We start from the raw sequence: 19,886 nt of genomic DNA on the forward strand, positions 1-19,886 counted from the left end.
ACTGAAAGAGATAACTTACAGGTTTGAACAATTCAGGCTCAGGAAAATACTTTGGATTTCTATGCAGCCAAAATGGAGACAACATCAACAAGTCACCAGAAGGAATGATGTAATTCTATAACAGAAAAATCAGGGGCAAATCATTTTTACGAAATATACTTCAAAGAGAGTTTGGGCCACTAAAAATAATGCTACAATTATATTGTGGTGAAGATATACATTTTATAATTGACTGTGAGAAAATCTAATTTTTAATATCTATATAATTATATAATATCTAATTATAAATAATATAAAATCTAATAATATAGTATCTATATAATTCTGATTTCCATATACATATATTTGGTTACATAGAGGAAATTATATAATTCTGATTCACATGTACATATATTCAGTTACATGGAAGGAAATATTAGCTAAATGTCAAAATTTTAGAAACTAGTATAAGTCCATTCTAATGTAGCTTTTGATGTTTGATATTAGGGTTTGTGGCCAGAGTTCTTGAAGGCAGAAACTACGGTGGAGGCTCAGGTTATGAAACAGAAAAATTGGACCCTGAGACAGGGACAATGGCCATGGTAGCACTGAGAAGAGGGGCAGAGGATGTCCTGTTCTTGTGGATACTAACGACAGTGTTAGAGCAAGGGCAGTGGACTTTTCTTTTCTCAGTCCAGCACTGGTTATTAGGACAGAAACAAATGAAAAACAACTGGTTAGGAAGACACAGGAAAAGGCAAGTGTTGTGTATTTGTTTTGTTGGGTTTGTGTTTGGGGTCACAGCGCTTGTGGGAATGAGGATAAGCAATGCGTTTCCCCAGGTAGTCTACATTATCCTTCCTGATTCATATGACAACAGATTTTCATGATCTATAAACTATACAAAGAACTAAAACCCATTTCACAAAATCTCCCTATCATCACCATGTTCAGGAACCACAGGACAAAGAGATCTCCCAAGTTTTATAATTGCTGGATAGCTACCAACTTTACTAAGGTAAAGATATTTTATTAGGTAATTCCCACTGCCCATCATAAGCCACATCTATTTAATCTTGTACAATTTTGAAATGTCCTCAAGATATTTGCAAAAGTTTTACTTTAGGTTTACTTATCCAAAGCATAAACACCTTACAATTAAAAATATGTCTTCTGCTGGGTGTGGTGGCTCATGCCTGTAATCCTAGCACTCTGGGAGGCCTTGGTGGGAGGATCCTTTGAGCTCAAGAGTTTCAGACCAGCCTAGGCAACATAGGAAGGCCTCGTCTCTACAAAAAAATTAAAAATATTAGGTGGGGATGATGGTGCACCTGTAGTCTCAGCTACTTGGGTGGCTGACACAGGAGGATTGCTTGAGCCCAGGAGGTTGAGGGTACAGCAAGCTATGATTGTGCCACCGTACTCTAGCCTGGGAGACAGAGTGAGATGCTGTCTCGAAGAAAAATAAAAATATGTCTTTTACTGGTAGTTATGAGTGGAGTATGGGTAGGGATGTCATCATTTTTTTAACCCAGGAGAACCCCTGTTGGCTCTAGTGGCAGCTGAGTATTGCTTGAGATTCGGCAATTTCAGAACCGGGAGAGCTGGAGAGACTCAAATCCAAGACTGGGAAGATAGTGAAGCTTTTGCAGGTACCCTCTATCATTTTAAAATAGAGAGACCTGTGAGATCCCAATCTTGTCTGTTTGTTTTACTTCCATTGGAACTGAGCCTAGAGAGGCCATTACTGACTCTGGAATCAGCCACAGAGGGCAGTGATGTGTATTTGAGAGCAGGGCTGGGGGCAGCACAGGGATGGACCTTCAGTCAGGACAACCACAGCCCTTCCCCTTCCCACCGCAAAGTCCTCTTCAGTTGCTGTTGACCTGTGATCATGACTTGGAGGCTGCTGACTGTTGTATCCTACAAAGCAGGTTAGCAAAGGGAGGAGAACTTCATACAGATCCTCAGTAACAGAATTACCACTAGCAACAGGGAGGAGACAAGAAAGACGTTCCTGCTGCAGCAGCAGCAACTGCCAGACTGATAAATAGCGTGAAGGAATGCTGGAGCTGGTTCTATCAAGAAACCCTCTGAGCAAGCAGACACCATCACGCCCAGCCTAAACAGTCCCTATCTGTACTTACATGACAGATGAAGTGAAAGATCAAGAGGGAGGCAAAACAGTCGCAGAAGGAGAACGCAGATCACTAGCAAAGGGAAGCTACAACTTCTGTGTGTTGCAAGAACTGTGTCTCTCAGGTAGACAGAATTGAGCCTGGCCAGCCCACCTCACCTGGATGGTGTGAAGCCAAAACAAGCTTCATCTGATAATCTAGAAGTGGGGCTTTCTTTAAAAAAGGAAGAGAAGGCAGGACTCTGTGTTGTAATTCAAGAAAGGTGCTCAGAGCTAAGTGGGTGCCAGGAATATATAATCTTAAAGAGAAAGGAGGAGTCCAGAGGCAACACATCTATAGCAGGAGGTCTGGAGCACACAGCCTTTTCTCCTAGCTTTTAACCAGAGGCTTGGTTGGTGTTTGTGCCGAAAAAAAATAAAATAAAATAAGTATTTTTAAAATTAAAGAGTATATTCTTTTGTATAATAAAAACTGACCTCTACAAAAAGTTTGGAAAATTCTGAAAAGTAGAAAAACTAGAAAAGAAAATCCAGAGTTCTGACACCCAAAGACAGTCATTAACTAGCTAGATTTCTTTCCAGTATGTTTACTTAGTATTAAGAGGAGATATTTTGTTGTTGTTAAACTTTAAACATAGTTTTAATCCTCTTGAATAACCAATTTAATCTTTCTTAGTTCACTTAACTTCATAACATGTTTTCCCTTTTTATTGTATATTCATGGTGAATATTTTTTCCTCCAATGACTGTTTAATCTTCCATTGGGTAGATTAAACAATAATTAATGTAATCATTCCCTACTTTTTTTCCTATGGTAAACAGTGCCACCATAAGCACTTTCTTCCACACAGCATTTTTTCACATAGATTCTGTTAACACAGATGTTCAGATGACACAGGACATGCATATTTTAAGGCTATAAATGCATGTTATTCAACTGTTTCCTCAAATTTTGTAGCAAAATATATTTCTAACTATAATTTATGAGAATGTAAGTTTCATTACCCTTTTGTCTGTAATCTGACATTTCTAATGGTTGTTTTAGGCTTACATTTTTATGTTTTTACATTTACATTTTATGTTTGAGAGTTTTATTTTATCGTATAAACTTTTATGTTCTGTCTTGATTAACCTATGTGACACTCATTCTTACTGATTTGTGTCAGTTCTTTAAATATTAAAATTATTTATAGTTGTATTGTATATTGATGTTTACATTATATTCACATTTGAGTTACACTTTTAAAAAATGAGACATTAAATTTTGATATGGTACATTCAAATCTGTTTATCCTTTTTGTGGTTTCATTAATTAGTCTTAAAATCAGGCAGCCCTCTTCTTTTTATAAAATAAATATAGTTAATGTTTTAGAAAACTATGTATTATGTTAGCATGTAAGAGGTTTTTGTTATTTTAAATGAATCACCAAATTAATATTTTAACAATTTTTCAGTTTAAATTTGAAATATAGCTAATATTGATAGATTTAAAATAGACAGAGACAAAAACTCTTTGGGATCTTCAGTAATTCTGAAGAGTGTGATGGGATCATGAAACCAAAAAGTTTGAGAACTTCTACTTTAGAAGTTTTTTAAAAACCCACTTTTAGTCAGTCATCCCAAGCCACATATTAATTTCTTCCCTTTACATTGATTTATAAAAAGAGTCACCTATCCTATATTAAATTATTATGTATAAGGGAGCTAATTCTTTGTTATCTTTCCAGTTCTTTCTATTGATCTGAACATCTGGTCTGACACCAGAATCATAACATTTTAATTCTTTCAGCTTTATAACAGGTTTTAAAGGATAATTAATATTTCTCAATTACTCATCTTTTCCAATACTTTTTTTTGTTACTCTTTTCTGGATATTCTTGAAGATAAACTTTTATGCTAAACATACAAAACCTTGAAAAGAGAATACAGGTAGAAGTTTCAGAGTTTTAGAAAGGTAGCATAATAAAGAGAAAGAAAGAATGCAGTAAATCCAAGAAAGTAGACAGTGTTCGTCCATTTCAATTCATTCCATTTCCAGGAAAGGGCACAGAGGCAAAAGTAAACAGAGAGTCTGTTCAAACTACCTTAGGGAAGGGTGGTGGGAGAATACTTCTAGCATGCATAAAAAGGAACATTGACCAGTTGCCCAGCAGAGGAGAAAATATGAGCCTCTGTCATTACTCAACATAGATAAGCCCATGTGAAATGTGTTTTAAAATACAAATTTCTGGGAACATACCATTAAACTTCAGTTCAGCAAAAACATTCCACTTGTTTTTGAAAACATATGAATCTTGAAAGAACCAAATTGTATGAATTTATACTAAGGAAATAATTAGTAATGTATACAAGGATTTAGCTAAAAGGATGTTCATCTTCACACTGTTTATAGAAGTGAAAAATTGGAAGCCACATACACATGCAAGAACAGGGACTAGTTTAAAAATGTATACTATATCCCTATATTAGATGACTTTGCTACCAATTCAAAATTGTGTAGATGTGTTTTGTTAATACAGAAAACTTTTCAGCTGGGTGTGGTGGCTTATGCCTGTAATGCCAGCACTTTGGGAGGCCAAGGCGGGCAGATCACCTGAGGTCAGGAGTTCGAGACCAGTCTGGCCAACATGGTGAAATCCTGGCTTTACTAAAAATACAAAAATCAACTGGGCATGGTGGCACACTCCTGTAATCTCAGCTACTTGGGAGGCTGAGGCAGGAGAATTGCTTGAACCTGGGAGGCAGTGGTTGCAGTGAGCCAAGATCATGTCACTGCACTCCAGCATGGGCAACAGAGATGTAAATAATTACCATATTAACATAACCACAAAGTAAAACAATCTAAATTCTGAAGAGTCAAAAACCACTAAATATTTATGCTATCAAGAAAATGGACTATTATGTGACCACTGAAATAAATGTGAAAACTCTCTAGATGCATAAAAAATGAAGAATTAGTGTTAAAAAAATTTTAATGACAGATTTACACTATGCTGAAATTTTGGTTTCTATATTAATGTCATACAAAGAGAATATTAGATAGTTGCGGTAGTACATTTAAGAGGTTGTGCAGATGGGGTATTGCGCATGCAAGAGTATACATCTTTGTGCATGGGTTTGAGCATGGGTATCTCTTCTGGCAAAGTTGTCAAAATAAGTAAAATTACTTTTGAAGGAATGTGGGAGGTTAATAGCCCCAACAAAAGTTACAACTCCCTTTATAACATAATCCTGACTAATATATGAGGTTAAAAGACCATGGAAGAGCTACTTATAGGTTGTAGTGAGCTGAGATTGTGTCACTGCACTCCAGCCTCAGTGACAGAGTGAGACCCTGTCTCAAAAAAATTAAAATAAAATAAAAATAAATAAAAGTATGAACTGTTAAAATCCCACAAAAACTGAATACTCTAATTTACACAAGATCAGTTAAATAAATCATGCCTCCTTTGGAAGCAAAAGTTTCCACTTTTACAAAATTTGGATTTTTATCTGTGTTCTATTACAAAATTTCTTTGTTTTGAATCCAAGCACTCTCAAGCTGCATATAAAAAAGCAAACAATAGTAGAGGACTGACTAACTGTGATCCATCTGGATAATGCAGGCCCTAAGTCAAATCATTTCAAGAAAAATAATTTGTTATGCCATATTGATTCACAAATATTTAACTAATAAGTCTGCCATGTGCACATACCCTTTCATGGTGAACTTGAGAATTTCCTCCTACTTTGTCCGTAGAAAATCCTCTCACCTTCACTCAGCTGCTGCCTCCTAATATAAATTGAGATTATCCAATATATTCCTGTTATCTGTTCCCATATCTGTAATCTGTGGCCTAAAATTGTCTTCTAGCTATGCAAAATAACTTTCTTCACATCCTGAATTCCTTAGCTCATTGGTGCTAAGAAATTCATGTTGGTTGAATCAGTAGACAAGAGAGCATTCAATTCACCTGCCTGATTTAAATAGGATTATATTGATTCTGATTCAGAATCAGATGGCCAGAATGATTATTAAAGGGTTATTATGTTTTACTTAAAGTACTTGCCATAAGTATCTATATTAATGAAACATTGCTACACAACTCTTATTAATAACCTGTTCTAGGATCATTTTGTGCTCAATGGAATTCAAGAAATTACATAATACATGCTATCAAAATTCTAATGACATTTTTACAGAAATAGAAAAAACATATGAAACTACAAAAGACCCTTGAACAAAGAATAAACCTGAATCATCATACTATTTGACTTCAAAACATATTATAAAGCTACAGTAATCAAAACAGCATGGTACTGGCATAAAACCAGGCACATAGATCAATAGAACAGAATAGACAGCCCCAGAATAAATACATACATTTACAGTCAATTGAATTTCAACAAAGCTTCCAAGAACATACAATAGAAAATGGACAGTCTCTTCAATAAATGATGTTGGGAAAACTGGACATCCACATTTATAAGAATGATATTAGACCTGTATTTCACTCCATATACAAACATCAACTGTAATAGATTAAAGACTTGAAAGTAAGACCTGAAACTGTAAACTACCAGAAGAAAACATATGGGAAAAGACCCCATGACAGTGATCTGGGCAATAATTTTTTGAGAACATGAATCCAAAAGCACAGGTAACCAAAGCAAAAATAGAAAAATGGGATTACATTAAACTAAAAAGCTTATGTATAGCTAAAGAAACAATCAACAGAATGAAGAGACAACCTAATGGGGGAAAATTTTTGCAGGCCATACATCTGACAAGAGGTTAATATCCAAAATATACAAGAAACTTAAACAACTCAATAGTAAAAAACAAAAACAAAAAAACTGATTTTTAAAAATGGGCAAGGAATCTGAATAGACATTTCTCAAAAGAAGGCATACAAACGGCCAACAGGTATAAAAAAATGCTCAACATCACTAATCATCAAGAAAATATAAATTAAAAACACAAAGATATATCATCTTGCTCCTGTAGAATGGCTATATCAAAAAGATGAAAGATAATTGTGGAAGAGGATATAGAGAAAAGGGAACACTTGCACACTATTGGTGGGAATGTAAATTAGTATAGCCATATGGTAAACAGTATGAAGGTTCCTCAAAAAATTAAAAATAGAACTACTACAGGATCTAGCAATCCCACTACTGGGTACATATCTAAAGGAAATGAAATCAGTATGTTGAAGATGTATCTGCGCTCCCATGTTTATAAAATGTATATATACATAATGGAATACTATTTAACCTTTAAAAAGAAGGAAATGCTCTCATTTGTGACAACATGAATGAAACTGGAAAACATTTTGTTAAGTGAAACAAGCCAGGAAGAATGACAAACCACATATAAGTGTATTTTCACTTATATGTCAAATCTAAAAAAAGTGAGCTCAGAAATAGAGTATAATGGTAGTTACCGGGGATTGAAGGGTAAAGAAGGGGTGGAGGAGGACCTCGAGAGATATTAGTCAAAGGATACAAAACTTCAGTTAGACAGGAGGAGTAAGTTCAGGAGGTCTATTGCATAACATGGTGACTATTCCTAGTAATGACATACTGTTTTCCTGAAAATTACCAAGAGAATAGATTTTTAGTCTTCTTACACAGAAAACTGACAAGCAAGTGAGGTAATGCATATTTTAATTAGTTTGATTTAGCCATTCCATAATGTATACATATTTCGAAATCACATGTTGTACAAGACAAATATATAAAATATTTATTTGTCAAGTAAAAATAAATCAAGACATGTCAATCTGAAAAATACATGTGGGCAAAATGTGTACTTTTTTTGTAGAAGATTGATTAATTTAAAACTAAACCAAAGCTTACCAAAATTTCAACAGGCTTCACCACTTTTCTAGTAATGACACCGGGAGCTTTTAAACGAGTGGTTTCCAAAACACACCATTTAATTAGAAGGAGTTTCTCCAGGTCATCCTCAGACACTTTAATCTTATCTTTGCCTGTAAAAAAATTTTTAATGAGAAATAAATAGACTACAGAGGTCAGAAAGTGATTTCATGTAAGTTCATCAGCAGAGGTTAGATGTTGCCTCTGACAGCAAGTAAAGTGTTCCTATTACTATGACCTACTACAAGTTTAGTCATTAATTGCCTCTTTTTCTTTATCACTTTCCTCTTGACAAGGTAAAATGTATGGCATAAAAAACTAAGCCAATGTTGATTACCGTAATGTGATGGATTGGTATCCAACTTAGGTTCCTACAGTCTTATAGCCATCAAATAGCTAAGACAGTCCTTGTCAGAAAGGTTTTACTCATCTTTTTCTTGTCTAAATTCTCATTCCACTTATGTAAAAAGAAATAAAAGACTGACATCAAAAGCACAAAGAAAAAGATACGAGAAGCCATCTGGCCTTTTTCTTCTGCCTTTACCCTTTTGAATTGCTTTTTTTTTTTTTTTTTCCTAAATCATTCATTTCAAAAAACAACTGGAAAAGGGGCAATGGGGCACAAGTATCTGAGCTGCAAGAATGAAGACGCCCTCTAAACACAGGTGCATCAAACTTTCTTAACGTGATATCCATACTTTATTTGATCTTTAGACTGAAAGCACCTGAAAAAGGAGGGGGCGGGGTGGATGAGGGGCATCAACCATCAATCTTTGTACCATCTAAAGTAATGGCAGGAACTTTCAGTCAAATTAGACAGTTTAGTTAACAATATTTCAAGTAAAATGTTTGCATTTTGAAAATTACTTGAAACAACTGAGCTTTCAATTTGTTTTTGACAGTATTTGATTAAGAAAAGTCAACAACAATATTGTCAGTTTAATTAAGTCAACGCATTTCTCTTTTCCACGTTTGCTTTCAGACTATCTTGGGAATGAGTGGGTAAGAGTAGAACTAGGGTCTCCAGCCATGTCTCTCTTTGACTCTGGATGAGGCGTGTTCAAAAGCAAGCCCATTCTGCAGGAAAAGGTTTATTGGGTGCTGCCTGGGAAACCTTTTCTGTCAGTATAGATAGAAATCCTAAGGAGTCAGAAGCAAACACCTTTGGTTAGTGGAGTCTAGGAACCTATGAACTCCATTCAACCTGACAGACTCTTAAGTACCACGTAGGGACCAGGAGCTGAGACAGGCTGCAACAGTATTACAATAATTAAGGCGCAGCTCTTGCTTGCAATACACTTAGTCTGCTAGGAGGTAAGAGACAAGCACACAGTTGACTGGTACATCATGCAGGCAAAGAAACTATTTTCTGAGACGTAAAATATTCTAAGGTAGTTAAAAGCAGATAGGGTTCACATCCAACTAGATGAAAATCTTTTATGAATATCTTTCTCTAAAACTATAAATATGATTAGTTTCTTGCATAGAGTCGACCCCAGTAAATATATATTAAATTAGCAAATGGTCCAACTTCAACATAGAGAGATGAATGGGTGGATATTTTAGGCAAAGAGGAAGAACAAAAGTAAGACTGCAGACAACATGAGTATATTTAGAAAATGGCAATGGGTCCACTTTGCCCAGAAGGTGAGACATATGTGATGGAACAGTGAGAGATCCACTAAGGCCATATTACAGATGATCCTAAATGCCATTCTGGAAAATCCAGAGGCTAGAGAAATTGGAAACTTCCTGTCTTAGGCTGAGGGAGGGTTAACACCTCAACAATGAAACAGTGATATACAGCACTATTCTCTATTAAATTAAGAACTTCTGCTTGTTTGCTCAGATCTGAGCAATGTAATATTAAAAGGAGATAAGTACCCTTATGGGATTTTTGCTGTAATCTCTGCAGGCATTGCCCAACAAACCTGTTGGTTTTCGTTTTCCATAACAAAGATTGGAAAATAATAAGTATGCCTTCTGCATCTTCACAACCTAAATGCCACAGTTTTTCCAAACTGTGTTCTATGAAATATTTGCAAGATGTCAAATGTATGAAGGAGGAAAAAGGTTCATGGGCAACCAAATATGAAAAATGCTACATGTTATTGGTGATGCACTGGACACATTAGTGTATTACAGGCTTTGAGAAATCCTGCAATAAAACAGTTATTTACACTGATATTCCCAAACTTTTTGTAACATGGAATCTGTCTTCTACCAGTATCCATACAAGCAAATCATTAGCTACATAAAAGATAACTAGCTATATAAATTAGGATACCGATTATTTCCAAGGCGATCCTCCAAAAAAGCAAACCCTGTTTTCAATGTGTCTGAAGATTACTAGCACATGGCATAAACTTTCGTGCACATGATATAATCTGTGAGTAGCTATTAAGAACTAAAAACATGACCACCAACTGAAAACTGTCTTGATATACCATGGAAAGACAGGGGTACCATAAATTTTACTTAGTTTACGTTTTCCCCAAACTATCCCAACATTTTCTAAACTAATTCAGAAAAATAATTTAGAAAAGCCATGGTCAGAATTCTTTATTTGAAAAGTGGCTGAGATTTCGCATATGTAACAGATATCATTGCTAAATCAAATAGACAAATGTTTGTTTGGCATTCACTGGAGAATAAAGTTTTGGAGATCTTTACCATCAAAAAGACTATAAGATGAAAAATTAAAGAAAGAATAAGTGCTTTGTCTAGACAATGTTAAAATGAGAAATTCTGAGGTTCTAATTTTTGAATTAGTTTCTGAATGACACACAAACTTAGAGCGGTGCCCGGTATGTACTAAGTGTTCAATACAAGGTGGTGCTGATTTACTTTTTATTTATTATTACCGTTACTATTAATGTGAATTTAATAATGACTCTTTAGAAACCACACCTTCCTACCTACTTTTACTCCATAGCTAATAAAGTTATTCTTTTTCCTGAAACCTTTATTGGGAGAAAATTTAGAGATTGGCATATGGGGTTGCATATGCAACACGAATTGGGTGCCAGGTCTGAGGAATTCCTTCCATTATTTGTTCAACAGATATCTGCAGAGACTGAGACCCTATAGGTAGTTTGCAAGTGCTGAGTATGAAGATGTAGGTCACGTCTCTGGCTCTGAATAGTCTGATAGAGAAGACAGAGAACTAAAAGTGGTTAATGCAATAAGCACTATCACATTAAAGTGTGCAACTCGCTATAGCAGCACAGTGGTGACAGTGACCAGACAGGGGAGGGAGGTGTCTGAAGAAAAAAATCTGAAGAAAAAATCAGATACACAAAAATAAAGAGCATGTTCAGATAACAGGAATTCAGTGTGAAAGAGTCTGGTGTAGCAAGTGACTAGGTCAATCAACTGTAGATGCAGATCAGAACAAGCTGTCGCACTGGTTCTTGGTGGTTTGGTAATGGATCCACCCTCTCTTCCAAGGGTGTTCCACTGAGGTTCCAGTCTGCTCATACCAGATGAATCCAGAGATGACAGGAGGTATCTTTCCTGCTATCCAACTTCTGAATGTACCCCAAGACTGCCAGGTGTCAGTTCTGGGCCCTCTTCTCTTCTCTACATTATCCTCCTGGGGGACTCAAACAAACCCTTTTCTATAAAATACCATCAGTGGACTAGTGACACCTACAATAACATTTTTTGCCCTCATCCCTTTTGTGAGCTCCAGATTATTGTTATCCAACTGGCTTCTCATTGGCTTTGTTTGCATGTCTAAAAGGCATCTCAAAGCACACACTGGCCTACACAGAACTCCTCACTTGTCCCACTGAAATAAAGCCTTTCTTCTCTTGGTCTTGCCATCGCAGAAAATGGTAACAATGTTTGCCCAGCTGCTCAAGTTCAAACCTAGAAATCATCCAAGACAATTCTGTTTGATATTGTGATATAATAAATATGTATTTGGTCTGTGGTTCCTAACACAGATCTCCTAAAACCTTTGCAATTTCTTGAATGATAGGGGAGAGAGGAGCATCTTTTGGTATTCATACATAATAAGCCCCTTTCTTTTCTTTTCTTTTTTCTTCTTTTTTTGACATGGAGTCTTGCTCTGTTACCCAAGTTGGCGTGCAGTGGAGTGATCTTGGCTCACTACAACCTCTGACTCCCAGGTTCAAGCGATTCAGCCTCCTGAGTTGCTGGGATTACCAGCAAGTGCCACTACACCTGGCTATTTTTTTGTATTTTTAGTAGAGATGGGGTGTCACCATGTTGGCCAGGCTGGTCTTGAAATCCTGACCTCTAGTGATCTGCCCACCTCAGCCTTCAAAAGTGCTGGTATTACAGGTGTGAGCCACCCCACCCAGCAAATAAGCCCCTTTCGATTACACCTGACTATGCTAATGAAGTGACTCTTGGAGATTAGGGCCTAGTTGTCAAAGGAACCAACCATGAGATGAGAGGGTTGGAACTATCAGCCCCATCCCCCAGCCTCTGGGGAAGGGAGGTGGGCTGGGGATTCAGCTAGTCACCAATGGAGAATGAATTAATCAATCACACCTTTGTACTGTAACTTCCATAAAATCCCTCAATAAAGGGGTTCAAAGAGCTTCTGGGTTCGTGAACACATGCATGTGCCAGAGGGTAACACATCCAACTTCAGCGAAAGAAGCTCCTGTGCTTGGGACGCTTCCAAACCTTGCCCTATGTGCTTCTTCATCTGGCTATTCATGCGTATCGTTTCTAATATCCTTTGTAATGAACCAGAAATAGTAAGCACAGTGTTTCCCTGAGTTCTCTGAGCCCTTACAGCAAATTATCGAATCTAAGAGGTGGTCGTGGAAAACTCCCGATTTGTAGACAAGTTGGACAGAAGTGTGAATAACCTGGGGCTGCACTAATTTCAATGGGCATCTGAAGTTGGGGAGAGTCTTGTGGGACTGAGTCCCTAACCTGTAGGTCTGTGGTAATGTCATGCAGTTAGTGTCAGAATTGAATTAAGTTCTAGGACACCCAGTTGATATCTGAAGAGAATTAGAGAATTGTTTGGTGTGGAAAACTCACACATTTGGTGTCAGAAGTGTTATGTGTAGAGAAACAGTTTTCCTTTGTCCTTCCTTTCCCTTTTACTTCCTTAACCAATCAGCAAAATTTGCTTTTATTTGCAAACTAAATCCTACTTCCATCCACATCATTCCATCTCCATTGCTACCACTCTTGTCCAAGCCGTGAATATTTCTCATCTGGTCCAGGGTGACAGCCTTCATCATGCTTCCTGCTCCCACCTGGCTCCTCTACAACCCCTTTGTAAATAAGACCAAGACAGTACCATCTCAGGACCCACGAATGGCTTCAATATCATTTAGAATTAAATCCAACATTCTCACTGGCAAAAAAAGCCGTATCTATCCCTCTAGTCCCATCTCACACTGAATCCTAGAGGCTATGTGACCTTTGTAAATCATACAACCTCTCTATGCCTCAGTTTGCTTACATATAAAATGGAAATATAGAAAGTACATGCCCACAAGGTTGCTGTCAGGATTAAAAGTGTTAATACCTGTAAAGCGCTTACAACTATAATTGGCATGTGGCAAAATCTCAGGTTACTTATTATTATTATTATTATTATTCAGAGACAGGGTTTCACCATGTTGGCCAGGCTAGTCTCCAACTCCTGACCTCAGGTGATCCGCCCACCTCAGCCTCCCAAAGTGTTGGGATTACAGGCGTGAGCCACCATGCCGGTGCTCAGGTTACTTATTATTTCCTCTGCCTTTTCCAACTGTTTGAAAGGCTGGATCCCTTTCACCTTTTAGCTCTCAGCTAAAAATTCTCCTCTGCAGAAACCCTTTCCTGACCACCCCAACTAACATCTCCCTAATCACTATTATGTCATTTTATTTCCCTTATACTTCCTATTAATATATAAAACAACCCGGGATCCCCCAAATAGGATGTGATTACATGTGTTTCAGAATCTTGTTAGATCTATTCTTCGATGTATATCCAATATCTAACACAGTGTCCAGCATACAGTAGGTACTCTATATATTTTTATTGAACAAATGAATGGATGGATGGATGGATGGATGGATGGATGGATGGATGGATGAATGCATGTCTAAAACGGTGGAAGGTGAGGTTAATTAGGAAGCTTTTAATTTGTGTAACAGCAATGGGAGGTATGTTGAGAAGTCACATTTGAAAGATGTTTCTGAGGGAGAATGTAAAAATCTTTAAGTACAAAAGAGTTAGTAAAAACCTGATATATACTAGAGCAGTGGTTCTCAAATCTTAAGCATGAATCAGCATCAAGTGGAAGGCTTGTGAAAACACAGATTGCAGGGACCCGAAAGTTTCTGGCTCAGTAGGTTGGACGTGGGGCCCAAGAGTTTGCATTTCTGGAAAATTTCCAGGTGATACTGATGCTCCTGGTCCAGGTACCACACTCTAAGAACCACAGTGCTGAACTGGGAGCGGTAGCTGATGCCTGTATTCCCAGCACTTTGGGAGGCCGAGGTGGGTGGGTCACCTGAAGTCAGGAGTTCAAGACCAGCCTGACCAACACAGAGAAACCCCGTCTCTACTAAAAATACAAAATCAGCCAGGCTTGGTGGCGCGTCTCAAAAAAAAAAAAAAAAAAAAAAAAAGAACCACAGTGCTGAATTAAAAGAGGTAGAAGACATCCTTGGATTTTATTGTTAAATAGTCTAGGCTTAAAGCAGTTATTATTGCCAATTTTTAAATTATCTTTCCTATTTTATAAAATGTAGGTAAATACACTTAGTGGCTAAAAGTTATGATTTAAATCAGAAATCCTGACTGGATATATCGACAATGAAAGCCACTAAATATAAAATGGGGGGAAGAAAAGCTTTATTTCTTCTTCTGAACAATAAAACTAAACAATGTGATGATCAATTATGATTGAATTTTTAACTGGCCAGGATTTCAGAAATGGTTCAAAATTATATCACTTTTACAGCTACAAAGGTCTGGAGCTTACATGCAGTTGCATATATTGGACCCTATTCTCCTTCTCCCCTGTATGCAGCCATAGCATAGGGTATGGGTTGGCAAATTATGGCCAACAGACCAAATCCAGCTCGCTGCTTGATTTTATAAATGAAGTTTTCTTGGAAATGTGAAAGAAAAATAAAATCTCAGGACCACAAATCTCAAATTCACTACGCCAAAGGGAAATATTAAGCTGGAACTGCCTTTCCTTTTGTTCCTAAGCAAATAGCTACAGATAAGGCCAGATAGAAGGCCAGAGGTCTCCACAGGTAGCTACTCTATGTTTACTTATACAAATTGACCATTTTCTGTGGGCTAGATGAATATACAGTTGCCTATTCCTCTATCCCCTCTTTCACATGTAAAATGTGGATTCAGTGAACACTGATCAAAGACCCAAAAGAATGCAAGCACTTGCCCCTTTTATCTACCCTCCTTCCTTTTTTTTCCCCTTCCTCTTTCCCCCACTGCCTGTTCTTCCTCCTTTAAATATGGAAGTCCCCAAACTCTCTTTGGAAAAAGCAGGACTCACAAATGTCCCTGTGGTTTTGTATTCCTTTTTCCTGGGCACATCCTTAACCTTGGCAAAATAAACCTCTAAATTGATTGAAACCTGTCTCAGATACTTTTTGGTTTACTCATTCGTTGACATGTCTATGGCTGTTTTCGCACTACAATAGCAGAGTGGTGAAAGAGACCTTTTTTTTTTTTTTTTGAGACAGAGTCTCGCTCTGTCACCCAGGCTGGAGTGCAGTGGCACAATCTTGGCTCACTGCAAGCTCCGCCTCCCAGGTTCACGCCATTCTCCTGCCTCAGCCTCTCCGAGTAGCTGGGACTACAGGCGCCCGCCACCAGGCCCAGCTAACTTTTTGTATTTTTTTAGTAGAGACGGGGTTTCACCGTGGTCTCGATCTCCTAACCTCGTGATCCGCCCACCTCGGCCTCCCAAAGTGCTGGGATTACAAGCGTGAGCAGCCGTGCCCGGCCGAAAGAGACCTTGTGTTCCATAAAGGCTATATATTTACTCTCTGCCTTATATAGAAAAAGTTTGCCCCTGCCTAGGGGACATCAAGGGGACAAGGTACTGGTTTGCTCCTCATTGTATTTCCTATTGCTTAGAAGTCCAGATTTTATTCCAGCATTTGAATTTTACAACACTATAAATTCTATGTAGTCTTCACTGTACATATCATTTATATAACCAAGTCAAGTATACAATGCCTAGCATAGTATCTGGATAACCCTGTAAAATATGCTTATTTTACAATATGCTTTCCCTAAGAGGTAGTCTATATTTTACAAGGAAAATTTCTTTCCCTGAAAAGTAGTCTATACTTTATAAGGAAAATGTCTTTGTTTAGAATACATTATAATCATCTTTGAATTACATTCACATACCCAGAGGGCACATGAGAGCAAATAATGTTAAGGAAATCAATTCCCTGATACTCAACTTCCATATTCACTGTTTGCTAAAACTGATCTGTTGAAGAAAAGACTGTGGCCCAGTTCTCTTTTCCCATCTCCCCAATACAATCACCTTTTCCTGACTTTACGATGGAATATCTTGCCTCTCAGCTATGCCGATTTTTACTCTACTGTTTTTTCCTTGAGGTATAAACATCTCTTGGCTGCCAAACAAAAGGGCAATTAGATAACACATGGAACCTAAGGGAAAAGCCCTTGAGAGCAAAGTAAAACAGGCACAGGAAAGAAATACCAAAAGCAGATACGTCTTCTTTCACCTCTTTGTCCACTAGTCCTTGCTTACAAACCATGTTTGTTCACCTGATGATCTTAGAATCAGAATTCAAAAGTGAGATGAGTGTCACAGCAACACATATTAACATGTTTATTTGAATTGAAACAATGAAGTCAGACCTTTTCTGTTAGAAGATAAATTGGATTGGATGATTAGCTTGGTAATAAGAACTGGCTTTGAGAATCAGGTTATATGGCACCCATTTTTCATAACTGAGTGAACTATAATAAATCTGCAACTTTTGATATGCATTTTAAATAGACTAAGAACATGTAGAAAATATACCAGGAATTACTTAATTTCTTTGCAATTACTTAAACATAAGATAGCAACTATTAGACATCAATTTAAAAATCTATGAGGGGACACAAAATTCTTCTAGAATACAGGTATCCAATCTTTTGGCTTCCCTGGGCCACATTGGAAGAGGAAGAATTGCATTGGGCTACACATAAAATACTAAAACTAACAATAGCTGATGAGCTTAAAAAAAAAAAAAGGTCCATGCATAAATCTCATAATGTTTTAAGAAACTTTACGAGTTTGTGTTGGGTCGCATTCAAAGCCATCCTGGGCCGCATGTGGCCTGCACACCTCAGGTTGGACAAGCTTGTTCTAGAATGTACTCTAGAAAAAGAAACCAAGAAAACCACTGCTTAGCAGTATATATGAGAAGATGAAGTCCTATGTTAGAATCCCTGAATGTCCATGGTGAGACAAAGGGATAGTGAGCGGCTTTGCACAGGAAGTGAAAGGCAACTGGGGCTGCCAGTGTGCAAGGTAAGGAAGACAAAGCTGGGGATTTCCAAGAAGAGAGGGGGCCCAGCTTCAATGATAGGCCACTGATAACCTAGTAGAGTGTCAAGGAAAATTCTTTGGCAGATAGGACTTTTAATTTTAAGTTGTTTCTGACTGCAATGCAATTTCTAATTTCCTTGTCCCATATGTTTAATATTTTAATAAAATCAGCTAACATTAACTTAACGCTTTGGGAAATAAACAGCTGGAGGATGTCCAGTGAGGCAACGCAATGCAGAAAACGTGGCAGACATGCAGAAGGGAAAGAGTTTAGAAATTGCAAAATCAGCAAATGCAGGAACTACGAATCAAGAAAAGGCTAGAAAAAACACAAGCCTCTACCTCTTGCCTCCTCTCCCATTTCTCCCTCCAAAGATAATTAGAAACCTGAGATGGGGTCCAAACAATTTACCTTTATTTTAAAAACCAAGGCGGTTCCAGCAAGTTAGGGCCCTTCACAAATGGACTTTACAAATAAATTAGCAGTAGCTTACAATTTAAATTCTGTATCTTATTTTTCAAAAAATTTATTTTCTCTCAAAATCTATTTACGGCATCTACACTGGACAGATCAATCAAACAATTCTTCTACTTTTTTTCTATTTTATTTTACTGCAGCTATAGGATGCAGAAAAGAAGTATCTTTCTACTTGACCAAGGATAGGTGGCAACTAACGGTCAGTTTGTGTTTGAAATCAGATCTGTGAAAATCCAAGAGTCTCCACGGTGACCGACATATTGCATAATTCTGGTCTTGGAAAAGTTTGGACTGTAGTAATGGTGAAGTTTCTGACCTCCTTCAGAAAAACATTTTTGGGTAAAGTACTCTTATTAAATTAAAAAGGGTAAAAACATTTTATATTACATAATACAGAAACGGAAGCTTGTTTTGAATAGAAAATACTAAAATTATGACCTATAAATGTATTAGAGATGTAGCCTACATTTGGAAAATAAATATTTTGATAAAATATTTTTAGTTTCTCAAATCTCAGTGTCACGTGAGAAAAATAATGTAGCATTCTTGGACCATAAAAAGAAAAAGAAAAGGAAATACACTAAGTTTTCGAATGATTCTTTAGTATAAAAGACCTTTTTTACTGACTCTTAGAAATAGCTCTGTACCCATACTGTGCATACTTCAATGCACGTCCGTGATTTGTTCTTCCAGCATTGTGACTCTAAAATTAGAAGGCTTCACTTGGAAAAATGCCAAGGTAATCATGAAAAGGGCTACAGTCTAATGGAGACAGGGACCAGTACAGAAGACAGACCAATAAAGAAACTATGAGTGATTTGGGCTAAAATTCAGAAACCACCTGTTTAACTCTTGGCATAAACATGGTAAAAGCAAACCTTAGGATGTTGAAAATCAAGTAAAAGAAATGATTCTTGCATTCAGAAATAGCAAAAAAAGTTTATAAAATATTATATATAGTTTTAGGATACATACTCATAATGGTAAGTATATTATAACACATTACATATGTTATATTCGTTAATAATTATAACAAATTGAAATTCTATTACTTTAGCCATTGATTCACTCAATATAAATTTGCTCCATATCTGTTATGTGCTAGCCTAAGCATAGGTGCTATAAGAGATAGGAAGGAAATAAAACTTATTGCCCATCTAATGTCACAAATATTTTGGATCACTTCATTTATTCCTCATAGATACCTGACAGCTAACTGAGCCTCAGAGAGGTTAAAATGTTCAAGGAGACAAGCTTGAAAGTATCAGAACAGCCTTCAAACCTATGTCTGTCTATACTGAAAGGCTTCAACCTTGCTACCACACCACATTGCTTCCTCAAAGAGGAGAAGGGAATGAGAAACACACAGCCACTGCCTTAAAGGATCCTAGAAACAAGAACACACACAAAAAATACCCAGATATAAATATCTGTAAGTTTCATATAAGAGGATTCAAGTGTCTCTTCTCACTTAGGGCTGAAATTTCAACTAAGCCTGGAAGGATGGGTTGGAGTCAGAAAGAAAGCTAACTTAAATTCCAAAATTAATCACAAAAATTTCTTGGGCTTAAAAAAAAAAAAAAAAGAACATGAGTCAAATAGAATCACTAAAGGATGTCCTTCTTTGAGAGATGGCTTCTCTAGCTCCTTAATATTTCAAGGCCCTTCCCCCTATACATACACACACACACACACACACACACACACGCATACATGCAGACACAGTAGGTAAATAAATAAATATATATATAATTGTTTCTACAGCTTTGAAGTAATATTCGTTAAAAATTTAACTAATAACTTTGGGGAAATAATCCATGTTTTGACAGAAAAGAAGAGGAATGGTAGGCATTTACTAAGTCATTCAGACCTTTGCAAACGTAATT

General features: G+C 37.0%; 1 protein-coding gene across 4 annotated transcripts in view; it reads right to left on the reverse strand.

Annotated features, from left to right (window-relative positions):
• The window catches only part of CYP39A1 (cytochrome P450 family 39 subfamily A member 1), a 140,545-nt gene that overhangs the window by 38,458 nt on the left and 82,201 nt on the right, over positions 1-19,886 (reverse strand). For all 4 annotated transcript variants that reach the window (XM_055262942.2, XM_055262941.2, XM_063632916.1 and 1 more), the window contains exons 8-9: positions 7,958-8,091; positions 20-115 (exon numbers count right to left, since the gene is read on the reverse strand). In XM_055262942.2, the coding sequence (XP_055118917.1) occupies positions 20-115; positions 7,958-8,091 (230 nt within the window). The remainder of the gene's footprint in view (positions 1-19; positions 116-7,957; positions 8,092-19,886) is intronic.

This window comes from Symphalangus syndactylus, chromosome 23 (assembly GCF_028878055.3).
Source record: "Symphalangus syndactylus isolate Jambi chromosome 23, NHGRI_mSymSyn1-v2.1_pri, whole genome shotgun sequence".
NCBI classification, from domain to species: domain Eukaryota; kingdom Metazoa; phylum Chordata; class Mammalia; order Primates; family Hylobatidae; genus Symphalangus; species Symphalangus syndactylus.